This window comes from Orcinus orca, chromosome 19, assembly GCF_937001465.1.
Source record: "Orcinus orca chromosome 19, mOrcOrc1.1, whole genome shotgun sequence".
NCBI lineage: Eukaryota > Metazoa > Chordata > Mammalia > Artiodactyla > Delphinidae > Orcinus > Orcinus orca.
Window position 1 is genome coordinate 49,198,027 of NC_064577.1, and position 12,582 is coordinate 49,210,608.

At 39.0% G+C, this 12,582-nt stretch overlaps 1 protein-coding gene across 13 annotated transcripts in view; it reads left to right on the forward strand.

Moving 5' to 3' along the window:
• The window catches only part of BCAS3 (BCAS3 microtubule associated cell migration factor), a 575,920-nt gene that overhangs the window by 208,574 nt on the left and 354,764 nt on the right, over positions 1–12,582 (forward strand). For all 13 annotated transcript variants that reach the window (XR_007473338.1, XM_049701671.1, XM_033431625.2 and 10 more), the window contains exon 15: positions 2,107–2,371. Coding sequence is in view for 12 of the 13 variants with exons in the window: in XM_049701671.1 (XP_049557628.1) it covers positions 2,107–2,371 (265 nt within the window). In the remaining variant the exon portion in view is untranslated. The remainder of the gene's footprint in view (positions 1–2,106; positions 2,372–12,582) is intronic.

Genomic DNA, 12,582 nt, shown 5'->3' on the forward strand with positions numbered 1-12,582 from the left:
CAAACATAGCTGCATTCATTGATTTACATATATTTTCTATGGCTACTTTGTCACTGGAAAGGCAGGGAAATAGCTGAGCGAGACCGTATGGCCTGTAGTGTTTGCCAACCACTGCAAATACGTAAGTTTTTTCTTTTTTTTTTCATTGTTATCAGAGTGGTTTTTTTTTAAATTGAATAAGTTTAACATGTAACATTGTGTAAATTTAAGGTGTACAACTTGTTACTTTGATACATTTATACATTGCAATGTGATTGCCATTGTACCCATATTTATCACATTATATAACTGTACAATATTATTGTCTATATCAGTATACTGTGCATTAGATCTCTATGGCTTATTTACTACTCGTTATAATTTTGTACTCTTAAACACTGTCAGTCTTATCCCCGCCTCACATCCCCTGGTAACCACCATATTTTACTTTGTTTTTTACAGGTTTGCTTTTCTTAGATTTCACATATAAGTGATACTGTAAAGTTATTTCTCTGTCTGACTTACCACGTTTAGCATTATGTGATCAAGGTCCATCCATGCTGTCACAGTTAGGAGGATATCCATTTTCTCATGGCTGAAATATTCTGTTGTGTATATATACATGCCACATCTTTTTTCTCCATTCATCTGTTGATGGACATTTGGATTGTCATTTGGGTGTTTTTGAGACATTTTCTCTTCCCACCTCTCTTTAGGGTCCTATATCTGTGTCTGTTGAAGAAACTTCTACTTAACTTTCCTTCAGTTACCCTCATCTCCACTGCAAATCCATTCCCCTGCATTCACTCCCACAATCATCCTTCCAGAATTGAAATCTTGACTCCTTATTTCTTAAATAAAATCCAGACACCTCTTGCGCTGGCTTTTGCTCACTCTCATGTTGTTTCTGACATACTGAACTACTTGCTCATCATTTCCATCTTATGTCTATGCATCTATATCAAAAGTAGAATATGTGCATATATCTAAATTAGAATGTCCATCGCTCCTTTCTTTGTAAGTATATCTTACTTCAAAACTCAGTTCCAGAACCCAGAGCTATTCAGATCATGTGTTTTTGGTGCCACTCCTAACCCTCTACCTTCTTGAACATCTCCTTTTCACCTCTCAGAAGCAGATTTCATATTTTCCTTCCTTTTTGTTACCACTGTGCCTCAAATGTAAGACAGTTATTTCATTTTTCTATGTTATATTTTTGCAAATTTCTTATGTCTTTTCTTCCTGGTAGGCTGTGAGCCCAAGGATGATTTCTTTGTTTTTTTTTTTTTTTTTTTTTTTTGCTGTACACGGGCCTCTCACTGTTGTGGCCTCCCCTGTTGCGGAGCACAGGCTCCGGACGCGCAGGCTCAGCAGCCATGGCTCACGGGCCCAGCCGCTCCGCGGCATGTGGGATCTTCCCGGACCGGGGCACGAACCCGTGTCCCCTGCATCGGCAGGCGGACTCTCAACCACTGCGCCACCAGGGAAGCCCCCAAGGATGATTTCTTACCCACCTCTTTGTTCCTAGTGTTTATTAGCAGGGTACCCAGTGAGTATTCGTTGAGTGAATGATTGGATTAATAACTTCACCTGCTTTGTATAATGTATGTTTTAATTTTTACTCTTCTATGCTTTTTTGGAAGGTAAATTCCTTTAAAGAAATGAACATTATCCATATATCTTTTTTTTTTTTTTTTTAAATATAGCTCTATAGGGTGAAACCACCTAGGTCCTATTTTCTGACTTGGCACTGTATACAGCAAGGGACAGAATTCCCTCTTGTAAATCTTATCAAATCCCTTATGTGGAGTTTTGATCAGTATTCACCATGAATCTGATCTTTAGAAGAAACATTTTGAAAATATAATCTGGTGTTAGGTAAATTTGGTAACCAGGCAGGCATTGCTTTTTTAAAAATCATTAATTAATTAATTATATTATTTATTATTATTTATTTGGTTGGTTTTGGCTGCTTTGGGTCTTTTTTGGCAGATTCTTAACCACTGCGCCACCAGGGAAGTCCCCAGGCAGGCATTTCTGTTCATATTTAGTAATATGTTTGTGATGTTCTTAGGTAAATCCAAATAGTTTCAATCTTTTTTTTGTTTTTCCTTGTTTCATTTCTAGGTACAAGACATATGCTTCAGCCATGACTGTCGCTGGGTTGTGGTCAGTACACTCCGGGGGACTTCCCACGTTTTCCCAATCAACCCTTATGGTGGCCAGCCTTGTGTTCGAACACATATGTCACCACGAGTGGTAAATCGTATGAGCCGTTTCCAGAAGAGTGCTGGGCTGGAAGAGATTGAACAGGAACTGACGTCTAAGCAAGGAGGTCGCTGTAGCCCTGTTCCAGGTCTATCCAGCAGCCCTTCTGGATCTCCTCTGCACGGTAAACCCAGTTTTCTCTCTCTCCACTATTCCCAACAGTTCTTCTTCCCTTTATCTTTCATTTTCGAGATCTGGAATAAAATTAGCCCATTTTTCTAATTCATTCATAGGAAGATAAGATCTTGGGCTCATTTGGGGACCTTCTTTTTTTTTAAAATTTATTTATTTTGTTTATTTTTGGCTGCGTTGGGTCTTCATTGCTGCGCCTGGGCTTTCTCTAGTTGCGGCGAGTGGGGGCTTCTCTTCGTTGTGGTGCACAGGCTTCTCATTGCGGTGGCCTCTCTTGTTGCAGAGCACAGGCTCTAGGTGCGCGAGCTTCAGTAGTTGTGTTGTGCGGGCTCAGTAGTTGTGGCTCACGGGCTCTAGATCACAGGCTCAGTAGTTCTGGTGCACGGGCATAGTTGCTTCGCGGCATGTGGGATCTTCCCGGAACAGGGATCGAACCCATGTCTCGTGCATTGTCATTAACCACTGCGCCACCAGGGAAGCCCGGGAACATTCTTAATTTATTAAATCATTTAATAAATTGAAGTTAATATAGTGATGGTGACCATTACCATGCTACATTAACTCCCTAACTTTTTTTTTCAACTTTAAATTAAATATTTATTTGTGTGATTATGTTTTAAATATGTCTCTGCCACCAGGCTATTAGTTCTATTAAATGCCCATTCTGTATGAACAGAACTTATTACAGTGCCTGCCAGGCACAGAGTAAATGGAGATCTGTTGAATGAATGAACGGATGGATGGATGGATGGATGGATGGAGGAGTGTGTGAGTGAGCGAATATGGAAACAGCAGTCCCCAGGCTTCAACATTCCCGTTGTGCTGGGAATTCTGCCTTCCATTTTTTGATAAGTTCTCTCCTTCTTCCCCAATGACTGCCCCCTTCCCCCACCCTAGCAGAGGCCACACCACTCTCCTTGGCCCCAGGGGAAGAACCAGATCTCTTCAGCTCACTTGCCACCCTCAGCTAACTCCCTAACTTTTTCAGTATATAAGAATTACTTGATGTCATATGTATGGAATATGATGTTCAAGACTATTTTCATAAATTTGGAGATCGAATCTCATATCTATAGATCTTTTCCAGAAAACTCTGGCTTTAACCAGAATCAGTGCTGTAGTTCATTAAGAAATATTTATTGTTGGAGAGGAATAATCTTGAGTCGTATGTATTTTAGAGCAGCATTTGCATTTTATTTTAAAATACTGGGTTGGCCAAAAAGTTTATTTGGGTTTTCGTAAGATGTTATGGAAAAATCTGAACAAACTTTTTGGCCAACCCAATACATCTTTGGGGGATTTCTAAAAAACCCACGTATTAGTCAGTATTTTATCTAGAGCAAATAGTTGTGTAACCATCACTCCAGCCAATAAAGGAAACATTACTAGAACTCCATTTTTGTGCCCCTTTTCCATAAAAGCAAGCTGTGATTCTGACTTTTAGGGTAATTGCTTCCTTACTTTTTAAAAAAGTGAACTGTTCACTTTTTTTTAAAAACAGAGTGTGTATATATTCAACTTCTTTAACATGTTTGTGAGATTAATTCATGTATTTTTATGTAGGTTTAATTCATTTATTTCCATTGCTCTTACAAATTCCATTGTACAAATATATTTTTACTTATTTATCCTTTCTCCTACTGTTGATGTATATTTGGGTGGTTTCTGATGTGGAGCTATTATGTATAATGAAGAGATGAAAATTTTTGTCCTTGTTTCTTAGTGCAGATGTGTGCTTATTTTTGTCATTTTTTTGTTTTTTAACATCTTTATTGGAGTATAATTGCTTTACAGTGGTGTGTTAGTTTCTGCTGTATAACAAAGTGAATCAGCTATACATCTACATATATCCCCATATCTCCTCCTTCTTGCGTCTCCCTCCCACCCTCCCTATCCCACCCCTCTAGGTGGTCACAAAGCACCGAGCTGATCTCCCTGTGCTACGCGGCTGCTTCCCACTAGCTATTGGTTTTGTATTTGGTAGTGTATATATGTCCATGCCACTCTCTCACTTTGTTTTATTTTTGAATTGAAGTGCTGGATAACAACGTATGTGAATCTTGGCCTTGATAATACCAGAATGGTTGTACCCACCAGAATGAGAGAAGATATTCATTGACATTAGATGACACTTTGTTTTTTGGAGCATTGCAGTTTCTCCTTGACAGATGACCAATTTAGATTTTTAAGTATAGGGGGTAGCGAGATTATGGTTCCTACAGAAAACAACCCTTATTTAATTGATTTGACATTCATATGACATAAAATTAACCATTTAGATGTTAACAATTCAGTGGGATTTATTACATCACAATATTATGCAACTACCGCTTCTGTCTAGTTCCAAATATATTGTCTTCACCCCAGATGAAAACTGCATATTCTTTTTCTTTTTTGGGGGCTGCACAGCATGGCCTGTGGGCTCTTAGTTCCCCAACCAGCGATCTAGTCCGTGTCCCCTGCATTGGAAGGGAGGAGTCTTAACTGCTGGACCGCCAGGGAAATCCCCCAAACTGCATATTCTTTAAGCAGTTCCTCCCCACCCCTCTGTCCCCAAGCCTGTAGCAACCACCAGTCTGCTTTCCATCTCAATCTATACCTGTTATGGGTATTTCATATAACTGCAGTCATAAAATATGTGACCTTTTGTTTCTGGCTTCTTTCGCATAGCATAATGTTTTAAAAGTATAGCCACATTGTAGTATGTGTCAGTACTTCATTACTTTTTATGGTTGAATAATATTCCATTATATGTATGTACCACAGTTTTTTATCCATTCATCCGTTGATGGATATTTGAGTTGTTTCCACCTTTTGATTTTGTGGATAGTGCTGTTATGAACATGTGTGTACAAGTACTTGTTTGAGTACATCTTTGCAGTTCTTCTGGCTATATCCCTAAGAAGTTAAAGAAGCTAAAATGCTTCTGCTTGAACACACATCCTTTTGTAATACCTAATCAATTCAACATATGTATTTTTTCTGGAGGAAGTTTTAAGATAGACTGAAAAAATATATTGGTAAATAGAATCCTGGGGAGAAATTCTGCAACTCAAAACAGTTTGGGACCTTTGTTTTCTGCTTAGATGATATTTTGTGCTTTGGCCCTATTATAATTTTTTTAATATTTATTTTTATTTGTGTTTGGCTGCATTGAGTCTTAGTTGCAGCATTCAGGATCTTTCATTGTGGCGCACAGGCTCCAGAGCACATTGGCTCTGTAGTTGCTGTGTGCAGGCTTTCTAGTTGCGGCACGCAGGCTGTCTAGTTGTGGCGCGTGGGCTCTCTAGTTGTGTCACATGGGCTTAGTTGCCCCCCAGCGTGTGGGATCTTAGTTCCCTGAACAGGGATCAAACCCGCATCCCCTGCATTGGAAGACAGATTCTTAACTATTGGACCACCAGGGAAGTCCCTGGCCCTATTATTTATTTATTTATTTAGAAGTATTTTTTTTTTATTAATTAATTTATTTGTTTTTGGCTGCGTTGGGTCTTTGTTGCTGCTTGTGGGCTTTCTCTAGTTACGGCAAGTGGAGGCTACTCCTTGTTGCAGTGTGCAGGCTTCTCATTGCGATGGCTTCTCTTGTTGCGGAGCATGGGTTCTAGGTGTACAGGCTTCAGTAGTTGTGGTACACGGGCTCAGTAGTTGTGGCTCACGGGCTCTAGAGTGCAGGCTTAGTAGTTGTGGTAAACGGGCTTAGTTGCTCTGTGGCATGTGAGATCTTCCCAGACCAGGGATCAAACCCGTGTCCCCTGCATTGGTAGGTGGATTCTTTTTTTTCTTTCTTTTTTTTGCAGTACGCGGGCCTCTCACTGTTGTGGCCTCTCCCGTTGTGGAGCACAGGCTCCGGACGTGCAGGCCCAGCAGCCACGGCTCACGGGCCTAGCCACTCCACGGCATGTGGGATCTTCCCGGACCGGGGCACGAACCCGCGTCCCCTGCATCGGCAGGCAGACTCTCAACCACTGTGCCACCAGGGAAGCCCGATAGGTGGATTCTTAACCACTGCGCCACCAGGGAAGTCCCTGGCCCTATTATTTTTATAAGAACAGTTATTATTCATGTATATTTAACTAGTGATCCATGATCTTTGAGGTTGAAATAAGTCCTGGGTGAAAACTGTCATTTAAAAAAGTATTGGGACTTCCCTGGTGGTCCAGCGGGTAAGACTTCACGCTCCCATTGCAGGGGGCCTGGGTTCGATCCCTGATCGGGGAACTAGATCCTGCATGCACGCTGTAACTAAGAGTTTGGATGACGCAACTAAGAGTATGCATGCCACGACAAAGATACCATGGCCGTAACATAGATGCCGTGTGCCGCAACTAAGACCCGGTGCAGACAAAAGAAATAAATAATAAATAAATAAATATTTTTAAAAATAAAAATCATAAAAAAGTATTTAAAATTTAAAAAAAAGTTTAGAAAGCTATGAGATATTCATGTTTTCAGCCATTTGCAAGAAATTTTACTTCAGAAATAATTACTTACATTCTTAGGTGTGACTGTTTTGTCATATAACTAAATGGTAGTATAGGTTCTTTGAGGGCCTTGCTTTTTGTGTTAAATATTTTTCTTAACTTGAATTTCACCATACAGTTTATGGAGCGAGATTTAGTGTGCACATTGGGCAGCTAGGTTGGCCAGAGAACCAGCTGTATTAGTAGAAAAATTTGGAAGAATTTATAGTCTTTATACATCTTCAGAGAGCATTCTTTTGAGTTCCTTTTTTCTTCCTCTTCTTCCTTCTCTAATAAGCATACCACATACCAGGTTCTGTGCTAGGCTTTGGGCATACTGTGCACAGAAATTAAGGTCATCTCTGCCCTTGTCTAAGGGAACAAAACGGATATTGAATGACTGAATGAATACCTTTCAATATATTTTTGCTGAAGGGTGCAAAGTGCCAGTCAGTTAAGGATTTGTCATTTGTAAAAGATCAAACAGTTGAAGAGTAATATTGTCAAAATATATTATTTTCTCTCAGCATTATTGTTTTCACAGCTTTCTTCATATTTTTCCATCTTAGCATCTCCGTAAGATGCTAAGAGAAGGCATCTCAGAGAGGAGATTATAGACAGTTTAGCAGTACTGCAGTTCTTAAATTCCCTTTTGAAAGCAAGGAATTTCAGGAGACGTTTTCCTCCTGATAACACATGCTAAATTTTTATTATGTTGGAATTTCACCCCCTTTTTCTGTAGTTTTTTCATTTTTAAAGTGCAGACATTAGAGTGATGGTCATTTTTCTTTATGTTCTTTTTGTACCTTACATGTCAAAACAAAATGGGCATTGTTGTTGGTTAGTTCTAAAAATGATGTATTTACAGTTTGTGTGGATAAACAATCTGATGCTAGTCAAAAACAATGTAAACGTTTGAACAGGGAGGGATTCATCTTGAAAATGAATCATGGTTTGGCGGTTATTGCTGTTGTTTGTCTGTGCTCTTTTTAGCAAAGTAAAGGAAACTGTTAAATAACAGTTGATATAAGGATATTTCCTTTTTACTCTCTGGATGCAATCCAGTTTAGGTTAGGATTATTTTATCTATTTGCCATTTTTACTTAACAGAGGATGTTTATTTATTTGAAATATACTTTCTCTAAATATCTCTTTCATTTCTGGTCTTGTTGCCTGGACCTTAGTCTTAAGGGGTTCTTAAGATCCGTGAACATGGATAGGAAAATATTTCATCTTTAGGATTACTATCCTCTACCCAAAAGTAAATGTTTTCTTTCATTATGAATATAGACAACACATGACAGTTATAGCAGCAGTACTTGTGACATTGTCACCAATAAAAACACAGATGTTTTTGTATCACATTATATACAAAGAAATCTTGAAGTGTTTTGTCGAGATGTATTTTGAAATATTGTTTATGCTCACCATTGCTTGGAAATTTTATATATATATATATAATGTAATAATATTACTGATTTTAATATTACCTATATTACTATAGCAGAACTTAATTTTTAAAATAAACTGATAGCTATACTTCAGTATAATAATATGGTTTTCTTTGTAATTCTGTGTATTGTATTCCATGCATTTAAATTATCATTCTGAGAAAGAGTCCACAGGCTTTTCCAGGTTGTCCAAGTAGTCCATGACAAAAGTGATTAAGAACCTCTTATCATCATTTCTTACCTCATCTGTTTCTGTAGCCTCCAGCCTTCTTTTTTTCTTTTAACTATCGCAAGCATTTTCTTTGTTAACCGTAAGTAGGATAATATTCCACTTTTCTGCTTTCAGTCTTTCAGTGTCTCACCATGCTTTTAGGATGTTAGGGAAGGTTCCATCTCACTCTCAGCTTCTTGTTCCACCACACCTACATTTCTGTACCCTTCCCTGAAAATGCCACATGTATTCATTTCTTGGCACCTTTTAAGTTTGCATACTCTTCTCAAAATAATTTTTATTCCCTTGGATACCTGCTGAAACCCTACTTCATTATGATCTAGCTAAAAGTATCACTTCATCTCTTCAGCCTCTTTTTTTTGTTTGTTTTTTATTTATTTATTTTTGGCCACGTTGGGTCTTCGTTGCTGCACGTGGGCTTTCTCTAGTTGCGGTGAGCGGATGCTACTCTTCGTTGCGGTGCTCAGGCTTCTCATTGTGGTGGCTTCTCTTGTTGCAGAGCATGGGCTCTAGGTGCGTGGGCTTCAGTAGTTACGGTGTGCGAGCTCAGTAATTGTGGCTCGTGGGCTCTAGAGCGCGGGCTCAGTAGTTGTGGTGCGTGGGCTCAGTTGCTCTGCAGCATGTGGGGTCTTTCCAGACCAGGGATCGAACCTGTGTCCCCTGCATTGGCAGGTGTATTCTTAATTGTGCTACCAGGGAAGTTCCTCTTCAGCCTCTTTTAAACACCTCTTTATGTTGTATGTTCTGTATCAGTCTTGGTATTGGCACTATGAATGTGATTTTATTATATTTTAATGTTAGTTCATATTAACATATGTTAATATGTTCATTGACATGCCTGTGTCTCCCAGTAGATTTACCTCCATGAAGAGAGGGTCTTTTTCTTGTTTATATTTGTATCTTGGCACCTCATATAGTATTTGGTAAAATGTAGATTCTAAGGCTTCAAACCAAAGTTTTCAAAGTTATTAGAACTTAGAAGTTCTAATAAAAACAGTTTATTACTTGTCAGAATGAAGAGATTTTCATTCATGGTAACATTGCTTTTCATTTTAACATCTGTAAGATTCTTTCATTTTATTCAAGAACTATTAATTAGTGTTACTATGTCCAGGCACTGTTCCTGAGCTCTAGGATACAGCAGTGAATAAAAGAGGAAAACATCCCTGTTCCCATGGAGCTGACTTTCCAGTGGCGGGATATGTATGATGCATAGAATAGATGATAGGTGGATGGATGGATGGATGGATGGATGGATGGATGGATGGATTCATGGATTCATGGATGGATGGATGGACAAATGGATGGATAAACAGGTAGTTTTATATGCTATGGAGAAAAGTAAAGGAAGGGGAATAGGGTATGCCTGGAGAAGATTGCAGTTTGAAATTAGGATGCTCCTGGCAGGCCTTACTGAGTTGATGACATTTGAATAAATATCTGATGGAAGTGTGGGAGAAAGTCATGCAGATGTCTGCGGAACGTGTTCCAGGCAGAAGAAACAGTCAGTGTAAGATCCCTGAGCTGGGAATGTGTCTGGAGTGTTCATGGAGAGGCAAGGAGGCCCATGTGGCCAAGGAACAGTGTGCAAGGTGCAGAGTAGAAGATGAGGTCGGAGAGGGAATGCGGCCAGATCATGTCAGCCTCTGACTTTTACTCAGAGTAAAGTGGAAAAGCTGTGGAGGGTTTTGGGTGATGGGATCAGATTGTGGTTTGACAGGAGCAGAATGGTGATCTGTATTGAGAACGCACCATCTGCAGTCTGACAAGAGTAGAAGTCTAGTGAGACCAGTTAGGAGAGCATTGCAGAAATCCAGGAGAGAAAAGAGAGGAGTCAGGGTGACCAGTAAGGCTTTCGGCCCGAACAGCTGGAAGGGTGCGACTGCCATCACATGAAATGAGGACCACGAGGATAAAGCAGCTCTGGGGATAGAGACAGATCAGGACTTTTGGACATGTTTAGTTTAAGATGTGTCTTGACCTCCTAGTGATGTTAGGTAGGTAGTTGGTTTTATGAATCTGGAGTTCAGTGGGAAGGAATAGGCTGAGAATAAATGTTGGGGAGGCATAGATAAAAAAAGCCAAAGCAGGATGAGATCACCTAGTAAGTGAATGAGTATGAAAAGAAGATGAAGATGTCCCAGGACTGAGCCTGTGACATAGAAGGAAAACCACACATGAGAAATCCTATAAGCCAAATGAAGACATTGGTTTTTTTTCCTTAGAAAAGGGAATGATTAATGTGTTAAATTCTGCTGATAGGTCAGTTAAGATAAGGACTGAGAAAAAGATAGAATACCATCAAATTTAGTCATGTAGAGGACATGTAGCTTTGATAAGAGCAAGTTTTGTTGAAGCGGTAGGGGCCTGATAAGAGAGGATTTTATTAAGGACGGGAAGAGAGAAATTGGAGGCCAGTATTGACAGGCCTTTCAATGAGCATTGATGTAAAGGGGAACAGGAAAATGGGGAAAAGTTAGAGGGCAAAGAGGAGATTGCCTCTGTTTCTCATAGAAATAGGAGGTGAGCATGTTTGCAGGCGAATAGTCCTCTAGGAGATGAGGCATTCCCTTTACCAGTTAGTAAATTTTTGCTGAATGAAGAAACCATTTCTGCCACTATTGTTTATGCTCCAAGCAAATTTAATTACTTGCTTTTGCTTTTCAGCTTCAATCAACACCTTGTTCCTGCATCTGAATTGTTTTCCGCTTATTTCTTCAGGTAAACATGGAATGAATCTTTGAAGCTCAGCTCAGCTCAGCTCAGCTCACAGCGTGCTTTTCTCCCTCTTAACATAAAGTGTCTAACTTTGGTATTTGTTTCTTCTGTAAGCTATTTATCCATACTTATCACTTACTGCCTTCTACCTATTATTTTCGATGATCTCCATTTTTAACTGTAACTTCCTTGGGTAGGCAGTTGGAGGACCTGGAGTCTGACTTCCTGTGGTAGAACCTCTGTGACTTTCTGGCTCCGTAAAGTTAGACAAATTACTTAATCTACCTGTGCCTTAATTTTCTGTCAGTAAAATGGGGATAATAAAATTACCAACCTTAGAGAGTTACTGTGAGGATCAAAGCATTTTGAATAGTGTCTGGCACACATGAAATAACTCAGGAAAAGATTAGCTGCTATGCTTAATTTCATTATTGATACTGATTATTACTAAGGAGGTATGTAGGACTGATTCATTATTCATATTTTTGTATAGTGGCTCTTATGCAGAAAAGAGAATAAATGAAGAATTCACCAAATAATAAGTGACTGAAATATAATCGTGACCTTATTGTGCATAGGCTTTTTTTTTTTTTTTTTTTTTTGTGCATAGGCTTTTGTAGCATTATTAGACTCAATATTGATGAGTTGACTTCTGACATTGTTTCTGAAATGAAGGTACACCCAACGCAAAATTGAAAGTGAAGGTAGTATTATTTTTTCTTTTTCATCTGTTTTTACTCATTGTAATACCATACATTAGGAAATATAGTTGGATAAATTAATCTACCCATTCTCTAGCCTTTGCATTTCTTTATTTTGCAAATTAGTTTTCCAGTTTAGGTTCAAGAATATGACAGTCACTATGTGATAGGGCTTTTAAGGAATTTGTTTTTTTCCTATTTCCATTGCGTTAACAGAGGGATTCTGGATTTACTTCTACAGTTCTCAGAAGTGTCGCCTTCCCATTAACTCATTGGTCCTGAAGGGAGGAGTCATCATTGAGTCACAGCTTTAGGCATCTGAATTCCAGATTCTACTTCTTCTAAATGGAAGGAATGGATGAGACTCTGGGTCCTGTAGAGGGGGCCTCTGATTTCTTGGGCTTGAAGCCTCACTATTTTAATAAACTGCTTCTAAGTAACTGGTAGCATCACTTTTCTTCCTAGCATCTGTATGAGGCATTCTTTTTTTTTTTTTTTTTTACCACTCAGAAACTGTGTTTATAGCTTTCATTTGCTGGTTTATTGTAATTACTTTTGTTGATCAGTAGTTTTCTTGATACAGACCACATCACAACTGTAAATACAAAGCAACCACCCATTTCAGCCTTATATAGTTTCAC